Source organism: Condylura cristata, unplaced genomic scaffold (assembly GCF_000260355.1).
Source record: "Condylura cristata isolate star-nosed mole 26May11 unplaced genomic scaffold, ConCri1.0 scaffold00001, whole genome shotgun sequence".
NCBI lineage: Eukaryota > Metazoa > Chordata > Mammalia > Eulipotyphla > Talpidae > Condylura > Condylura cristata.
Genome location: NW_004567102.1, coordinates 32,524,085 through 32,541,426, shown reverse-complemented (window position 1 = coordinate 32,541,426; position 17,342 = coordinate 32,524,085). Strand labels below are relative to the sequence as shown.

The 17,342-nt window shown below is 41.4% G+C and overlaps 1 protein-coding gene across 1 annotated transcript in view; it reads right to left on the bottom strand.

The window, feature by feature from the left end:
- The window catches only part of BCKDHB (branched chain keto acid dehydrogenase E1, beta polypeptide), a 169,448-nt gene extending 154,079 nt beyond the window's left edge, over nt 1-15,369 (bottom strand). Inside the window, exons 1-3 of the mRNA XM_004673644.2 lie at nt 15,143-15,369; nt 6,884-6,961; nt 4,734-4,802 (exon numbers count right to left, since the gene is read on the bottom strand). Coding sequence (XP_004673701.1) covers nt 4,734-4,802; nt 6,884-6,961; nt 15,143-15,338 — 343 coding nt within the window. The 5' untranslated portion in view covers nt 15,339-15,369. The remainder of the gene's footprint in view (nt 1-4,733; nt 4,803-6,883; nt 6,962-15,142) is intronic.
- Between the last annotated feature and the right edge of the window lie 1,973 nt (nt 15,370-17,342).

The following is a 17,342-nucleotide window of genomic DNA, read 5'->3' as shown; positions in this document are numbered from 1 at the left end:
CAGATACAGGAACTACAAATCCCATCAATAGCAAGGAGAAGCACACTGGGATGTGAGAGTGGAGCTGAGCAGCCAGGTTGGGATAAAACTGGACATATGGGCTCCGGGGGTCTCTTGGCCTGGTGGTTCACAGCTGGTCGTTTGGCTCAGTTTTCAGTGTGCTATTGGAGTCCAAGTCAGCAGAACTGGTAGGATATTCTAGTTAACTCGTATTTATCTCTCTTTTTCCTTGGGTTGTTCCTTTTCCTTTCTCCTTGTCAAACTTTTCGTGTGTGTCCACAGTATAACAATCTTAAGCGCACGGGTGAGAGCCCACAGATGGGCAACCCAATTCACAATGGGGTGCCTGTTACAGTAGGAAGCGCAGTTTTGCTGAGTGGACATCATGAAAGCCAGCTTTGGACCTGGAGAGCTTACTTGGAGGTTCTAACAGGGGAGTGCAGCTATTCTGTACCCTCCACTGAAGAACTGTCCATCTCACTCAGGGAAGGCTGTCCTCTTGGGCTGAGTAAGCAGCTTTGGGAGGGATGTACATGGAGAGATAAGGGAGAAAGGGGACACCCACCTAGCCAGGCAGATCTGCCAAATCAACCCTCGCAATTAATGGGGTGTCAGAGGTCACAGACAGATCACCCTCACAACTGAAAGCCAGCTTTGGAAATGCTGAGTTTGAAGTGACTGGAACATCCAGGTGAAGATGTGTAGCGGTATGCTAAATATACAGAGCTGAATTTCAGGCCAAGGAATAGACTGGAGGTAGGAATTCAGCAGTCACTAGTGTGGGCACAGCCAAGAACAAAATGCCTCAGAAAAGGTACAATAAGGAGAGCACCACCAAGGAGTAGCTGTGCAGACAGACAACAGAATCACCAAGACAACAGAATCACCAGCTTAAATAAGCGCCTGGCATGCTACCATGGTTCAGACAGATGGAATAGTTAAGGCTAGAAGCTGCTCCACAGTGTAGTTAGACCAGATATAGAAATGTTACAAAAGTATAACTCAAGTCCTGGTGTCAGGACTTTGAAATTCGCCAAACAAGTAAAAAGCTGAACCAAATGAAAAATCAGCAACCCTTCTTGGAACCATGGGCATGGAGAACATGGAGGAAATTGCTATTCCCAAAGTGGGAGGCACAGATGAGCTGAGGGAGTTTTGACTGAGGGGAGGAGAGACTAACATGTGGCAACCATCACAGGAGTCATTACCTGGTAGGAAAATCTGAATGGTGACTAAATTTTAAGTTTAGCTTATGGACAAGTATGTAAGTTTTAAAAACTTCAAGGGATCCAGACACAGGAACCCTCACACACACAGTCCTGTGAGGCTTAACCTTCAGGAGCTCAACCAGGTCCTCAGAGCAAAAAATCAATGAAAAACTTCCTCATGTTTCCAACAAGGGACACAAACAGGAACCATTTTGAAATGATAAGAGTTCTCCCTTGTTTTCCTAAAGATTTACTTCTTTATGCATACAAGAACTGGGGTACAGGCCAGAGGTGGGGCCTGAGGGGGGAGGGTGAGAGGATTCCTCTGAGATAGAATGAGGAGCAGAACAGGCACATCTACTGAACTGCACTACATCAGGCAGGTCAGAGGAGGTCTGTGTGTGCCAAGTGGATCACCTCTCTGGTGAGGAATTGAGCTCATGCTGCAGTGACTGCAGATAGCTTTGTAGAGCTGCACTTGAACCTGCTACATGAGCAGGGAGGACTTAAGTTCTCCTTTCTTAAGCATGTAGTTAAATCAGCTCAGGTTAAAGCAGTAAACCTGTTCTGCTAGGTATTAACAGTCTGCTGACACAGCCACTCTGGCCATCCTGGCCCACCTAAGGGGAAAGAAAGATGATGAAACACTGGTGAAGTTCACACTTTCAAGGCACAGACTCATTAAAAGACTGAGACCTAATTACAGAACTAGAGACTGCTTCCAATCCTCTCCTCCACACTTTACCTCCACATCACTAAGAGCCCATTTATGGCAGTCCCTTTTACTTGGGACATCATATCTGACCATCAAGTAAAAATAGTAAGATGTATTAAAAAAGTACCAAAAAGCAAAGCCCAAATTTGAAGAGACAGAGCAAGTATCAGAACCAGACAGGGTAGAGATGCTCAAGAAACCAAACAAGGAATTTAAAACTGTAACAGAGTGATGCCCAGGAAAAGGGGAAGTTCCAGATTCCTGTCCTACCCACAGAAGGGTGGAGCTGAGCAGGGAGAAGTTAGAGGAAACTGGAGAAGGAAGAGGAGACCTCAGGGAGGCACAAGGAGCAGGAGACATGTGAAGAAACTGCCCTTGCTTCTTGGTCCTGCAATGGTGGGAAAAGATATGGGTAAGAGACGCATGGGGCAGTGACAACAGATTTTATCTTGGATTTGATTTTGCTCTTTTCCTCCCAGACTTGTTTAACTCCTTCTGGCAACTTTTCTGACAACATGTGGCTGTGTTTCAGACCTTGCTTTGGGCCAATCCCATGTGGGAGGACATTTTACCCACAAGGGGATGGGTAACTTTGGGTGCTTGATTTGGAAACTAAATTCTTCCCCTTTTCTGTATTGTTTACTGATTGTATAAAGGTTCCTTTCCATTAAAGGTGCATATGTTTTGTCTTGATGTGGTGTGGTGGACAGCAGAACCTATTTAGAGCAAGCAGGTTTGGGGGTTCTGGGGTGCCCCTCTCCCCACCCAATAACACTCTTACCTCCTAAACTTCTGCCCTACACCCCAGTACACAAGTAGACAAATCTTTTTTAAAAAAATCTAGGAAGAGGCCCTCCCTGGTGGCACAGCGGTTAAAGCACAGCACTAAGAAGCTAAAGCCACTTCCACATGAGTTCGATTTCCGCCTGCCCCTCGGGGAGATCATGGCGTGGCAGACCTCTCCTGACCCGCCCGCTGCTCTTCTCAGCAGTGTACTTCGTCAATCTGCCTGTTCTGCTCCCCACTCTGTTTCTGGTGAATCCTCTCACCCTCCGCATCTCTGGCCTGTACCCCAGTTCTGTATGAATAAATAAATCTTTAAAAAAAAAAAATCTTGGAAGACTCTCACTCCTACACAGCATAAGGGGCAGTGGCAGAGATAAGAAGATAGCTATCTGTCAACTCTTCCCTCTAAATTTAACTGTTTTGCTGACTTCCAGAGTAGATAAGACTAAGTAAAGATATGAAAGGTCCCCTACCAGTAAGAGACTGACACACATTTCTTATGCTGATGGTTTCAAGTCTGAGTTAGATGAAACAATAAAAGCAGCAGGAAAAAGTTCATCACAGGCTCTCCCTGGTGGCACAGCGGGTTAAAGCACAGCACTAAGAAACTTAAGCCACTTCCTCATGAGTTCGATTCCCGCCTGCTCCAAGGAGATCCATATGGCAAGGCAGACCTCTCCTGACCAGCCCGCTGCTCCCCTCAGCAGTGTACTTCATCCATCTGCCTGTTCTGCTCCCCGCTCTGTCTCTTGTGAATCCTCTCACCCTCCACATCTCTGGCCTGTACCCCACTTCTATATGAATAAATAAAGTTCATCACATACCAAGCAAAAACCACAAATTATCGGGGATAAAATATATTTAAAAATAAAGTGATGGTTAACTTACTGTGTCAATGAGACAAGGCTATAGAACTTGGTTGTTTGGTGAAATACTTAAATATTGAAGGTTTTTTTTTTTTGTTAGGTGTGATGAACATTTACATTAATGGACTTTTAAGTAACGCTGATTATCATTCATAACATGGTGGGCCTCATCCAATCATATGAAGGTTATAGGAGATAAAACTGAAGTTTCCAAAGAAATTCCACCCAAGATTTCAACATAGAAACCCTGACTGGTTGTCCAGGCCACTGGCTGCCCTACAGATGACAGGCTTGCAGCCCCCTCTATCATGTGAGACAATTCCTGGAAAAATGAGTCTCTGACTTTCTCTCTCAAAACATATAGGTATAAATATAGATACAGATTTATAGGTACAGACACAGACATGAAAACATTTAACTAAACACACAGATAGATGTAGATATATAAATATATCCCCTTGTTTCTATTTCTCTGGAGAACCCTGACTTATGTAGGTAGGGAAAGATAACATCTAGAAATAGAATAAGGCAGAATCTTGAAGTAAAGGCAATGGACTGGATGTGGACTAATGTGGGCAGCATGATCAAAGATTCTTGAGCATACGAGTGGCAGTATAAACACCATATTTATTGATGATGATTTTGGAATCCATAATATGTGTAATAGTCTAGAGCTGAGTGATGTTATAGTTAGGAGAAATTTAGAAAGACCTAAGCCAGGGCCCTCACTGGTGGTGCAACGGGTTAAAGCACAGTGCTATGAAGCTATCACAGCCACTGAAGCACAAGTTAGATCCTGGCCAGGGAAGAGACCCACATGGCCTGGCAGACCTATCATGACCTGCCGCTGCTCCCCCGGCAGTGGATTTTGGTACATCTGACTGTTCTACTCTTTGCTCTGTCTCTGCTGAGTCCTCTTTACTGCCCCCGCACCTCTGGCCTATACCCCAGTTCTGTCTGTATAAATAAATAAACCTTTAAAAAAAAATCTAAGCCAAAAGATTCTGTGGGTGGCTGTGAAATTAGAAAGAACTACCCATAGAATAAGGACAAGTGAATAATTTAACAAGAATATTTTGTATTTTCAAGATCTTTAAGTAAAAGTTCTATAAAATAAAGTAAAAAGTTCTATAAAAATAATATTAATACATAACTTACCATATTTGTCTCGCAAGCCAACAGTACACCTAAAAACTCCACCAAAGGCAACATCTTCACCAAATATTACTGAAAAACAATGTTTACAGAACACATTTTATTTAATGATCCCTAAGTGATACTAACAATAAGAAACAAGTAATTTAAATATTTACATTTTTAAACCTAGAAATAGAATGGCTCACAGATCTAAATCAAGGTCTCTCAGTGTCAACATTACTGACACTCTGGACTGGATGATTCTTTCATTGCAGCAGCCTTTACATTGTTATGTAGTGTAAATATAGTTGCGACAACAAAGAGTCTCCAGATGGTAGGAGAAAAGAACTCCCTGGTGGCACAAGGAGCAAGTCTCAACACTATGAAGTTATCTACAGCCACCGCAGCACAAGTTTGATCCCCAGCCAGGGAGTTGACCCACATGGTGCAGCAGACCTCTCCTGTCTCACTGGCTGCTCCCCTCAACCGTGTATTTCAATCTACCTGTTCTGCTTCCCCCTCTCTCTGGTGGATCCTCTCCTCCCCCATCCCTACCTCTGGCCTACATCCCAGCTCTTGTATGCATAAATAAATAAATCATTAAAAATAAATAAATTTGGCCCTCCCTGGTGGTGCAGCGGGTTGATGCACTGCACTGAGAAACTAAAGCCACTTCTGCACGAGTTCGATTCCCGCCTGCCCTGGAGGAGACCACATGGCGTGGCAGACCTCTCCTGACCCGCCCGCTGCTCCCCTCGGCAGTGTACTTCGCTGATCTCCCTGTTCTGCTCCCACTCTGTTCATGGTGAATCCTCTCACCCTCCCCATCTCTGGCCTGTACCCTAGTTCTGTATGAATAAATAAATAAATCTTTAAAAAATAAATAAATAAATAAATAAATAAATAAATAAATTTTAAAAAATGGTAGGAGAGAATTAAAATCACCCCAGCTAAGAAAGAACCAGTGACCTAGAGTGTCATTTTGTTGTTATCCATGAAGAAAATAAGGTCAGAGACTTAGTAACTTGCCAAAGATTTTTCATACATGGTATTTAGGAGTCAATAATCTGAAAAAGGAAAAGTATTTTAAGCTGAGAGAAAAGTGATTAAATAGTATGAAACAAAGGAGCCAAATATGGTGTTTATAGTGAGTAAGGCAAAGAATGGAACAGAAAAAAATTACAAGAAGCTTTGTAGTAAGGCAAAGAAAATAAAAGAATAAGTACTCACAATATTGAATTCTAGTCCCTAATGTACCTAACCAGTTTTCTAGATCTCAAGAAAATGACTCAGGTAAGATCTAATCATCTACTACTCTAACATTCACTTTCCCCTAAAAAAATAACCTCTTTCGGCCCTCTAAAGCATAGCACTATGGAGTTATTGCAGCCACTGCAGCAAGAGTTCAATCCCTGGCCGAGGAGGTGACCCAAATGCTATGGCAGACCTCTCCTGTCTTGCCTGCTGCTCCTCTAGTGGTGTGTTTCAGTCCACCTGCCTTTCCCTGCTCTCACTCTGTCTCTCACATCCTGCACCTCTGATCTGTACCCCAGTTCTGTATGCATAGATAAATAAATCTTTAAAAAAAAAATCTCTTTTCACTTGACCTTAAAAATAGAGATTCTCAAGTAGAAACCTGAAATATATTAAATATATATGAAGTAAAACTAATTAAATTTTAAAAACATACAGGACAAGTATAATGTTCTACATTAATAAATTATTTTGATAAGATAAATATTAAGTTGCTTAAAAGGTGACTTATAAATATTAAAATTATTTCCAAAAAAAATCTTAGAAGTTGAATGACAATATAAAGAAAAGGAAAACAGATAATCAAATCTTCATTTATAGATATATGAAAAAGTGCTATTTACCATGTTTTCTACCTGCTAGAGAAACAGGAGTACACCAAAGGTATTAATGTACTATCAAGAGCATACTACAGGAGAAAAGTTAACTTAATGGTGTTAGGCATAAGAACTAACTCAAAACAGGTGGATGAATAATAATGAATTTTAAAATTTGATTACTTAACCTTCAGCATTTGATTGGGTCTTTTAAAGAATTTAGATATAATGCTCTCCACTGAACTCCAGAAAAATATTTCCAACATATCTTCAATTCTGAATTAACATGGCTACCATGCAATCAAGACAAAGGAAGTTTACCTGCCGTGGGATCTCTGGCCAATGAGTTATCCAAAGCACTTGTTACTGCCTGGAAAAGATTCATTTTCTGAGTTTGTCCTGTAAAAAATGAAGAAAAAAAAAAGTAATAGTCTATGCATTGTAAAATATATTCAAAATAGCCAACTTCGTAACAGGTAACTACAACTTTATTAAACCAAGATAAAAAGGAAGATATAGAACATATTTTTAATTTACTGAATTATTTGTAATGATGCTAGCTCTGTGGAAGATACAAAAGCAATGCAGACTTAAAAATGCTTGTTGATGAGGTGAAATTTATGCATCTTAAACAATTTTATAACAAGTACCAAAAAAGGAAGAAGAAATACAATCAAGTGACCTGTTGTGTGGAGAAAATAGAAGTTATGAAAAGCTGGAAAAGGGATCAGTCAGTGTGAGAGTGGTCTGGCAAAATATCCTGGGTAAAGGTTCAGAACAGAATCTGTGACAAATGTACATGACCAGTGGCATCTGTAAATATGCCATTAAGAGCAAACGGTCATGGACCATAATACAAAGAGGATACTTAAACAGAAATACCCAGAACTGCTGGTGTGTGAAGAATAGAACAACTGTTGCTGAAACACATCAGTATTGGGCCTTCCTACTATCTTGCTGTTGAGGGAGAATCTGCAAACCAACCTCTCTCCCTCCATAAATTGTTAGGAGGGTTAAATGGAACATTACATATGAAGTACTTACACAGTAAATGCTAACTAAATATCAGTTATTAATGGTCAGATTGTGGGCTCTGTCCATGTCCATCTTGACCATGTCCATCTTAAACCCTTCAACACCTGCTCTTAGCTGAACACTGTTAGCCTGGGGAATCCCCAAAGCCAAAAAATCTAATTCCCAAGATAGGTCACAACAGCTATAGTTGTTACTTTCAACCCTCTAGTCCAAAGTCCTGCTGATCACTCCTTCTTTCCTAGAGACCCATCTTCTTCCAAAGCTTGGCCTTCTTCCACAGCAGGCTGTGACTTCTGACAACTGTGCCTTCCCTGATCTGCTGGCACAGGCCTTCTGAATCTCTGCTGGTTCTGCCCCAGCCATATCTGTAAGCCCTCCAGCACTATGGCTCCAGGTCTGGCAATGACCCATCAGCCATGTTCTATTGTCCTCTGTACTAAACATTAAGGACAGTTTCTCTACTCTTATTTCTGGTAGCGATAATAAGAATTTATTCAAGAGTGTATTATTTATATCACCCATGTCAAAGAATACAAAATCACATATCCATAATTACTTCATAATTTATCTTTCTTCATGCAAAGGAAATTTCAATTAACATTACTTTCCTAAAATCTTTCTCCAATCTATAAAAATTCTTAGTGCTTCCTGGTGCCTAGTATCCCATTTTATATATTTCTAAGGAAATATTTTTAATTGCCTACTAGGGTTTTCATAGCTAAGAATCTAGAAAGACTGAAAATGTATAAACATCAAAGCTGTAATTTCAAGTCTGCTGATTATTTGAATTAATATTGAATATTCTCAAGACATTTCATCATATCACCACTCAGTGACTTTTCAGTAGGAAGAAAGCAAAAGCTTTAATAATAAAATATCATACAAAGTCTGGAAAGTATTGTTTGATAACCACAAAGAATTTACCATCTTGTATAACTTTTTTTTTTACAAGTAACAGTGTTTATTTACGTTTTAAAAAGTATTTAAAATAGTATTTTTATCAAAGGGGGGGATTGTAACAGGGTAGTCCCCAGGAAAAGGGGAGCTTCCAGGTTCCATACCCCACCTAGAAGGAAGGTGGAGCTGAGGAGAGAAGAGAAGAAATCTGAAGAGGAGAAGGAAGCAGGCTGGAGAGCCAAAGGAGACCTGAGGAAGCCACATGGGGCAGCAAGCATGTGATGAAAAAGCCATGCTTGTTTCTTGGCCCTGTGCTGGTTGAAACAGATGTGGGTGAGACACCCATGGGGAGGATGACTATGGCAGCTTTTATCTTAATTTTGATTTTGCTCTTTCCTCCCAGATATATCTGGCCCTGTCTGGCTCTTTTCTATAGGTCCCGGCCAGAAGGTGCTTTAGTCTTATGGTGGGCTTTCAGGCCTTGCTTTGGGCCAATCCCTTTTGGGATGACTTTTACCCATGAGGGGATGGGTAATTTCAGGTGTTTGATTTAGAAATTATATTCTTTGTCTTCTGTGTTGTATACTCACTGTATTAAAGTTCCTTTTCATTAAAAAATGGTATTTTAAAACAGGATTTAAAAGTATTTAAAAGCTGCATTTCCATGTAAGCACAAAAATGTTCACTCTTATTTTTTTTTTCACTTTGAGTCAAAATCTTAAGATTTGGGGTTAACTGGCTTTTAAAAGTTTTAAATGACAATTTATAATAAAACATCTAATTTTGATTCTTTTTTAAAGTTACAGTATAGCATGCTTTGTGAATGGGTCAGGAAGAAGTCACAAGTTATTCAAAAGTAAGATCATTTTACATAATTACATTACAATTACTTATTCTGTAGATTATGCCAAAGACCATTCATGAGACCTGTCTGTGTTTCCTTATAAACACACCTGTATAAAGTGGGGGAAGAGGGTGATTGATGAACACTAAAAAACTATCAAATACAGATGGCACGTCATACAATTACTAGTAGTAATAAATGACTGCTAAATTTCAAAATGAAATTGACAAATCTTCCAAGATAAAAAAGTTAAAACAAACATAAAAATATACATATCAGGGCAATTTCCCAAGTCAAGAAGCGAGCTAATTGGTATCTATTGGTAAAATGGGGCTCTGTGGTTGGAGCGGCAATAATCACTCAAAATTCTTACACAGACCATAAATTCATGAATAACTAGGTCATCAACATCACTGAAAAAAGAAAATATCATGTCAGCAAAATTCAAGGAACACAATTACAACATAAGTCCCCGCGGTCCTTTTTTTTTTTTTTTAAATGGTGAAAAAAATTAGTGTTAGCCTGCTGGATTCAGCTTTGGTGATACCAATTTTGTCAGCTACATCCAACACATCATAGTCAGAAGCCTCTGGCAGGTCTGGTCAGATCTGTTGACCTTGGCCACATCTACATCACAGAGCTTCTTCAGAGCCTGGTTGATCTAGTATCATTTAGCTTTGATATCCACAATGAACACAAGTGCACTGCTGTCTTCTTCACTGCTGCCTCGATGGTCAGCAGGACTTGATGGCACAGTAGTCAAGCTCGTTTCTGCTGGGGGTGCTCTTCCAAGGATCCCTGGCTTGCCTTCAGAGTCATTGTTTCCGGCATGTAGAAGGTGGGTGAAGTAAGGATCTTCTTTTTGTGGCTGTAGCACAACTTTTCTCAATGTGTTTGCTTTGGCATGGGCTCAGGAAGGGCAAGGGCTTCCTTCTTTTCTTGAAATGCCATCTTCATGAAAAAGGTTTCCAGGATATGGGGGGGGGGGTTTTTTTTTTTTTTTTTTTCTTTTAAGATTTATTTATTTGTGCATACAGAACTGGGGTACAGGCCAGAGGCTCAGGGGCAGTGAGAGGCTTCACCAGAGACAGAATGGGGAACAGAACAGGCAGATCGACGAAGTACACTGCTGAGGGTGCAGCGGACTGGTCAGGAGAGGTCTGCCAAGCCATGTGGTCACCTCCGGGGCAGGCGGGAATCGAACTCATGCAGAAGTGGCTTTAGCTTCTTAGTGCTGTGCTTTAACCCGCTGCGCCACCAGGGAGGGCCAGGATATGGGTTTTATCTGCCTTTGATCAGACCTATATGTTCATCACTTACAACAAAGCCTGACATGTAGTGCTCAACAAATTATTTGTTGAATGGGGTAGAAATCAGGTAAAATGAGGAGTGAGGGCTCTCCCTGGTGGCACAATGGCTTAAAGCACTATAAAACTCTCCAAAGCCACTACGGAAAGAGTTTGATCCCTGGCCAGAGTGCTGACCCACATGGCAGGACAGACCTCTCCTGACCCACCCGCTGCTCCCCTCAGCAGTGTACTTTGTCACTGCCAGTTCTGCTACCCACTCTGTCTCTGGTGAAGCCTCTCATCCTCCGCATCTCTGGCCTGTACCCCAGTTCTGTATGCATAAATAAAACTTTTTTTTTTTAAGTTTCACATAACAGTCATCAGTTCTCTACTTGGGTGTCTTGGACTTTTCTAATTTAACAAGCACAAAACTGAACTCATAGTATCTGCTCCCAAAGTCAGTCTTCTCAAAGTTAGCCAATAGCACTATCCATGACAGAAACCAAGGATGTATCCTTGTATGGTGTTCTTTATTAATTCCATATCCATTCCATCAACTCCTTATTTCCAAATATGTTATCTCCAAAATATAGCTTAAAATATAAATTAGGAGGTCCTATTTCCAGAATTCACCATCTCTTTCCTGTTGGGGAAAACTGCCTCCTAGGCACCTGTCTTAGATCATCCATGATGCTATAACAAAATACCAAAAATTGGGTGATTTAATCCACAGAAATTTATTTCTCACCATTCTGAAGTTTGGAAAATTCAAGATGAACCTGAAATCCTAGTGAGGACCCTCTTACTGGTTTGCAAAAGGCATATTTGTGATGTATACTCCTAGAGTTAAGAGAGAATTTTTCTTGTGTCTGTTCTCATAAAGGCACTAATCCCATTCATGAAGATTCAGTCTTCATGATGTAAGTACCACCCAATATCCCCACCTCCAAATACCATCATACAAGGGGCCTGGGAGAGTGGGACATACACACTCAGTCCACAGTACTGCCTCCTCAGTTCTACTCTTTCACCCTTCTAAAATATTCATCAAAGCCTCTATAATGAGCAAAACTATATGTTTACTGCTCTATTCAAAAGGCTTCAAAGGCCTGTGCATGCACTTAGTATAAAACCCTGCACTCTTCAGCACATCCACAAGGCTGTTTGAGCTCATCCCTGCCCACTTCTACAATTACAGAATGTCCCCCACTGATCACTTCTCTCCATTCTACTAAACTTGGTCCTTGCCACTGGCTTCATTCCTCAGATAGCCCTTTATGACCTCTCAGAGATTGGTTAAACACTACCTTTTATTTTTCTCTTTTTCTTAACAGCAGTTTTATTTATTTATTTATTTATTTATTTATTTATTTATGCATACAAGAGCTGGGGTGCAGGCTAGAGGTGTGGGGGTAAGGTTGGGGAGAGGGTTTACCAGACAGAGTGGGGAGCAGAACAGGCAGATCAACTCAAATACACTGCTGAGGGGAGCAGGGGGCAGACAGTAGAGAGGTCTGCACCATGTGGGTCAGCTCCCTGGCAGGGAATTGAACTCATGCTGCAGATAGCCTCATAGTATTAAGCCTGTGCCACCAAGAAGGATCAAATATTGCCTTTTCTTAGGAGCTTTAGCAGGCCTCTATTATTCTTTCCTAGAACTTGGACATTCCTCCTGAGACAGGTTTGATATTTGCTTGATATTTTTTGTCCATCTCCCCCACCCAGCTTCAAATTCTCTAAGGACAGATCCATTTCCTTAGCCTGAAGCTAGCAGAGTTGGGCATCAAGGAGGAACTGAGGAGAATGAATGAATAAACAAACCACATAATTACACAATGCCTGAAATTAGGGGCAGGGAGAGAACTAGATATGCTGTTCTTGAAACAACACAAAATAATGAAGGGAGTAAACACACTAATTTAAGTCAGGCTTACCCTGCCCCCCAGTTCTTCTGTGCATAAGTAAATACATCAATCTTTCTTTAAAAATTTAGTTATGTCTTAAGTACAGAAACCATAAAATACCTGGAAGCAAAGATGGGCCAAACACTTCACGACATACACTTCAGCGACATCTTTAAAGATAGAGCACCCAATGCAACGATAGTGAAGGCAAGGATAAATAGATGGGACTACATCAAGTTAAAGAGCTTCTCTACAGAAAACAAACAGACATCCCAATGATTGGGGAAAAATTTTCTCACACAAAACTAGCGATAAAGGATGGATCACAAAAATTTACGGAGAACTGATGAAACTCAACAAAAATAAACAACTCCATCAAAAAATGGGCAGAAGAGCTAAAAAGACACTTCTCCAAAAAGGAAATGGAGATGGCCAACAAGCATATGAAAACATGCTCAACATCACTTGTAATAAAGGAGATGCAAATTAAAGCCACAATGAGATATCACCTCACCCCAGTGAGAATGGCACAACTTCAAACAACTAGCAACAACAAATGTTGGCGAGGATGTGGAGAAAAAGGAACTCTCCTGCACTGCTGGTGGGAATGCAAACTAGTACAACCACTGTGGAAAACTGTTTGAAGGTTCCTCAAACTGCTTAACATGCAGCTTCCTTACAACCTAGCAATCCCACTCCTAGGTATCTACCCAAAAGACACAAACACACTGATTCAAAAAGATACCTGCACCCCCGTGTTTATTGCTGCTTTATTCACAATTGGAAAGACATGGAAACAGCCCAAATGCTCAAAAGTGGATGACTGGATTTAAAAGATGTGGTACATATATACAATGGAATACTACTCAGCAACCAAAAATAAAGAAAGACATGTCTTTTGCAGCAACATGGATGGAACTGGAAAAGATATTAATCACTGAATTAAGTGTTTCTACTTCAAAGAACCCATATTCTTCTAATGAATATTATACAACTACATAACAATGTGGTAAAATGCTTCTGAATAAATAATGAAGCTTGCATTTGCATAAAATTACAATTGTAGAAAATACCTTTAAAGAAAAGAAATAACTAGCAGGACACACCCTAAAATAATAGCAATATTTACATTAGTAGGTGGTATGATTACTTCCCTATTTCACTTCTATTATCCAGATTATTTGTAATGTGCTTTTATTATTTTTATAATAAGAATAGATATAAAGAAGTGATCATCACTTCTTAGATTTTAGCAATTTCACTACTGCAGAAGGTTAAAGAACACCATGTTATATTTCTCAAGTACTGGGTTACAGTTTCTTTGCTTTGAAGACAGAATATGAAGTCATCTTGTTGGAAAGAAAAAAAATTGCTCTTCAGCTTTACAGCACCTACTTACTCATAGTAAAAAATGTCTACATGCATGTTATCACACAGTTTAGAATGAAAGCCCTAGAATCTGAATTATTAGATTCCAAAGCTGATTACCATTAACTTATCTGTGTAGCCCTGGACAAAGCAGCTCAGGAACTCAGTTAAAGTAACAAAAATGAGAATAAAAGAACTACCTACCATTTTTTTAAAAGTTAAAAAAAAACCTAGTCCTCCTTACAATGTGCTTTGTCCTTATAATTGTGCGATTTATCCATAAAAACAGCACCTATCTCTTTAAGTTGTCCTGATTATCAAATGAGATGAATGCAAACTTTTCCATACAGCGCCTGTCCTGGTAAGCACTCAGCACGTGTTCACTCTTATTATTCGCAAGACTTGCTTCTTGTCTATGTGAGCTCTAGCTGTAAGAAGTTAGCACACAAAAATGAAAGAGCAACTGTTTTCTTTTAGTTTCTGATGTTCTGATGACAGACCATGGCTCCTTCAGAGCTTACACAAAGCTTTCAGAAGAAATGGTAAAAGTAAAGTAACTCATTCTGTAAGCACTTTGCTACACGCCCTTCCTAACCTTGGAAGCCTTAAATAAATGAGTTTCTACTCCTCTCACCTTCATCGATTACCTCTCATTGGCTAAGCGGTCGCCAAGCTCCCCCTCTAGGCTCAGAGAAGTCTGGCCTCTTTCCCACCTCTAGAAGAATCAGTTCTATGACCTTGGGAAAATCAATTGTTACTTGTTCTCCTAGATGCTACTGACCTGCCAGTGGGGGGGGTTGGGGGGGGTGGTTAAAGCCCTCTTGTTTTTAAACGCCGCTGCTTGTAGTTAGTGACCCAGTCTGGGACAACGCCAAAGGCCAGAGAAAGCAGGAATAGAGCTCCGAGAAAAGGCGGCTGCCCTAGGCACCCCCCTCCAATCTCAGGCCGTTCCAAACAGCCGCGCGCCCTCTCACCCATCTGGAAGGTGATGAGGGGGCGGGGGATGGGGGGTGCCTCTCGGGAACTAAACAGTCACCAAAATGCTGGAGGAAATCACAGTCCCTAAACCACTCCCTAAGAGGGAGAAAATCCAGGGAGCGGGGCAGGGATTGTGAGAAGATGCAAAATCGGTCTGCGCTCCACCCTCGCCACCACCGCCCACAGGACAGGCAGCACTCCTAGAAAGCGCCCACGGCCAGGTTGTCTGGGTTGCAGCGGAAGAGGGCAAGGCGGCCCCACTCACCATATTCTTGGGGCTCCGGATCCGGCTGGAAGGTGAAGTGAGCCACCAGACGCCTCTGAGCCCCCTCCCGGCCGGCCCAGACCGGGTGCAGGAAGGCCCGCCGCAGCCCCGCGCCGTGCAGACGACGCCAGGGCCCCTCCGAGCGGGCTCCAGCGAGCCCCAGCCAACGGCCCGCAGCCGCAGCTACAGCCGCCATCCCCGCTCGCCGCAGGGTTCGCAGGCTAAACTGCCGCACACAGCCGGCAGGGGAAGCGGAGCGCCGAGGTGTTTTCACATTGGTTGGGTGAAAGGGGCGGCCCCGGGAAGTGCACCAATCGGAATTCGCAACTCGGGGGCGGGGAAGGCGACCAGACCTGCTGACCTGCGTTTGCCCGCCGTGCGCCTGCGGGAGAGGGGCTGGGGCGCCGGAGCGGGCAGGTGAGGCCCAATGAAATTGTTTCTGGAGGTGCAGCCTTCCGAAGTCGTAGCGTGGGACAGGGCTGTTCTGCAATGCTCTCCAAATTCCCTGGATTTGTTCTTTTCAGTGTCATTCACAATGTGACTTCCGATGACTTTTTCATATTTTAATTTGCATTTTTAAAGTGTAAACATTTTTTTTAATTATCCTCTTCTGTCATTTATCTTCATTATCCTGTTTATATGTAAGGAATGCATGTAAAAGTGTTGCTGGTTGGCATAGGTGTTTGGTTTTGAGTTTTAGTAACGGGGAGTCACGGCTCAAAGTACCCCCTCTTTACCCAAACCGTCCTAGAACGCATAAGTTTTTTATTGATTTTGTTTTTCTGGATTTAGGTGTGACTGGGAGAGAGAAACTTAGATTTCATCCTGCAGAAACACTTAGTAGTAATTCAGGTGCGTTTTTGCCCACGCTCAATGAAAATGACCTAATCATTAGATTGGTTAACATAGTAATCTGGAGAAATTGAACCACTAATTTGTATCTGTGATCATAAACTTTGCAAGTTTTCTTTTCAAAAATCCAAATGTCAGGACATCCCTGGTGGCACAAGGGGCTAAGTCTCAGCACTACGAAGCTATTCACAGCCACTGCAAGTGGAGTTAGATCCTTGACCAGCGAGGTGATCCACATGGTGCAGCAGACCTCTCCTGTCTGGCCCAATGCTCCCTTCAGCAGTGTATATCAGTACACCTGCCTGTTTTGCTCCCCACTCTGTCTCTGGTGAATTCTCTCACACACATCCCCACCTCTGGCCTATACCCCAGTTCTTGTATGCATAAATAAATAAAGTGAATCTTTTTTTAAAAAAGCCAAATGTCTATAAGGATAACTCGTCTGCCCTTAAATTTACAAATCACAGGTGATGGCACATGGGTGACTTGGTGATGGGAAACCCACAGGGATTACAATTGAGATGGGAAAAAAAGTACAAAATGATGTAAAAATAAACTATTATGTAATGTTTAAAAAATTACAAATCACAGTAAACTATGGCAGAGATAAGAGTGAAAGTGTTTCTATCCAATGAAAATGGAAAAACCAGACCCAAAGACAATTTGAAGAGGAAAGAGGGCAGAAGACTATTCCTCGTCTGTTATTTCTGGCCTCCTAACTCTTGATTTTGCAAAGATCAGGGAAATGAGAGAGGTGGAGGAGAGGACAGGCAAATAGATGCACCCACTGCCGGCTTTCTGGTTGAGATTAAGAGACAGAAATGTAAAACTGCCCAAAGGAGAATGAGAATAATTTCTTCCTTATCCTTACTCCAACACTAAACCCCAAAATACAACACATACAGAATTTTTTAAGCATGACTTTTATGTTCATATCTACTTTATAATGATATCGTATATATGTGTATTGTGTTGTGCTGTGTTGTTTTTTGTTTTTATGTGAGTGAAGTATCTTTTCTGTTTTATTTTGGGGGAAAATAAAAATAAAATAAAATTGGTTAGCCATCATCAAATTTTAATAATAATAAAAAAGACCACAACTGGCAGGGATAAATATTAATCAAACTGCATTTTCTCAGTTTGCTGGTAGTCTGGAGAGCTATCATGCTGAAACTATTTAAGTCTAGAGGGAGGGAAAGAACTAATAATAGGTACACTGAGACTATACTAAGCCTCTGCTATGTCCCAGCCAAAGACACTCCCCATGGAGGAAGATCCAGGAATCTCAGTGTCCTACTTTGCAGATGTACCTGAGGAGTATCACCAGGTTCTCAGCCACCATGGCATA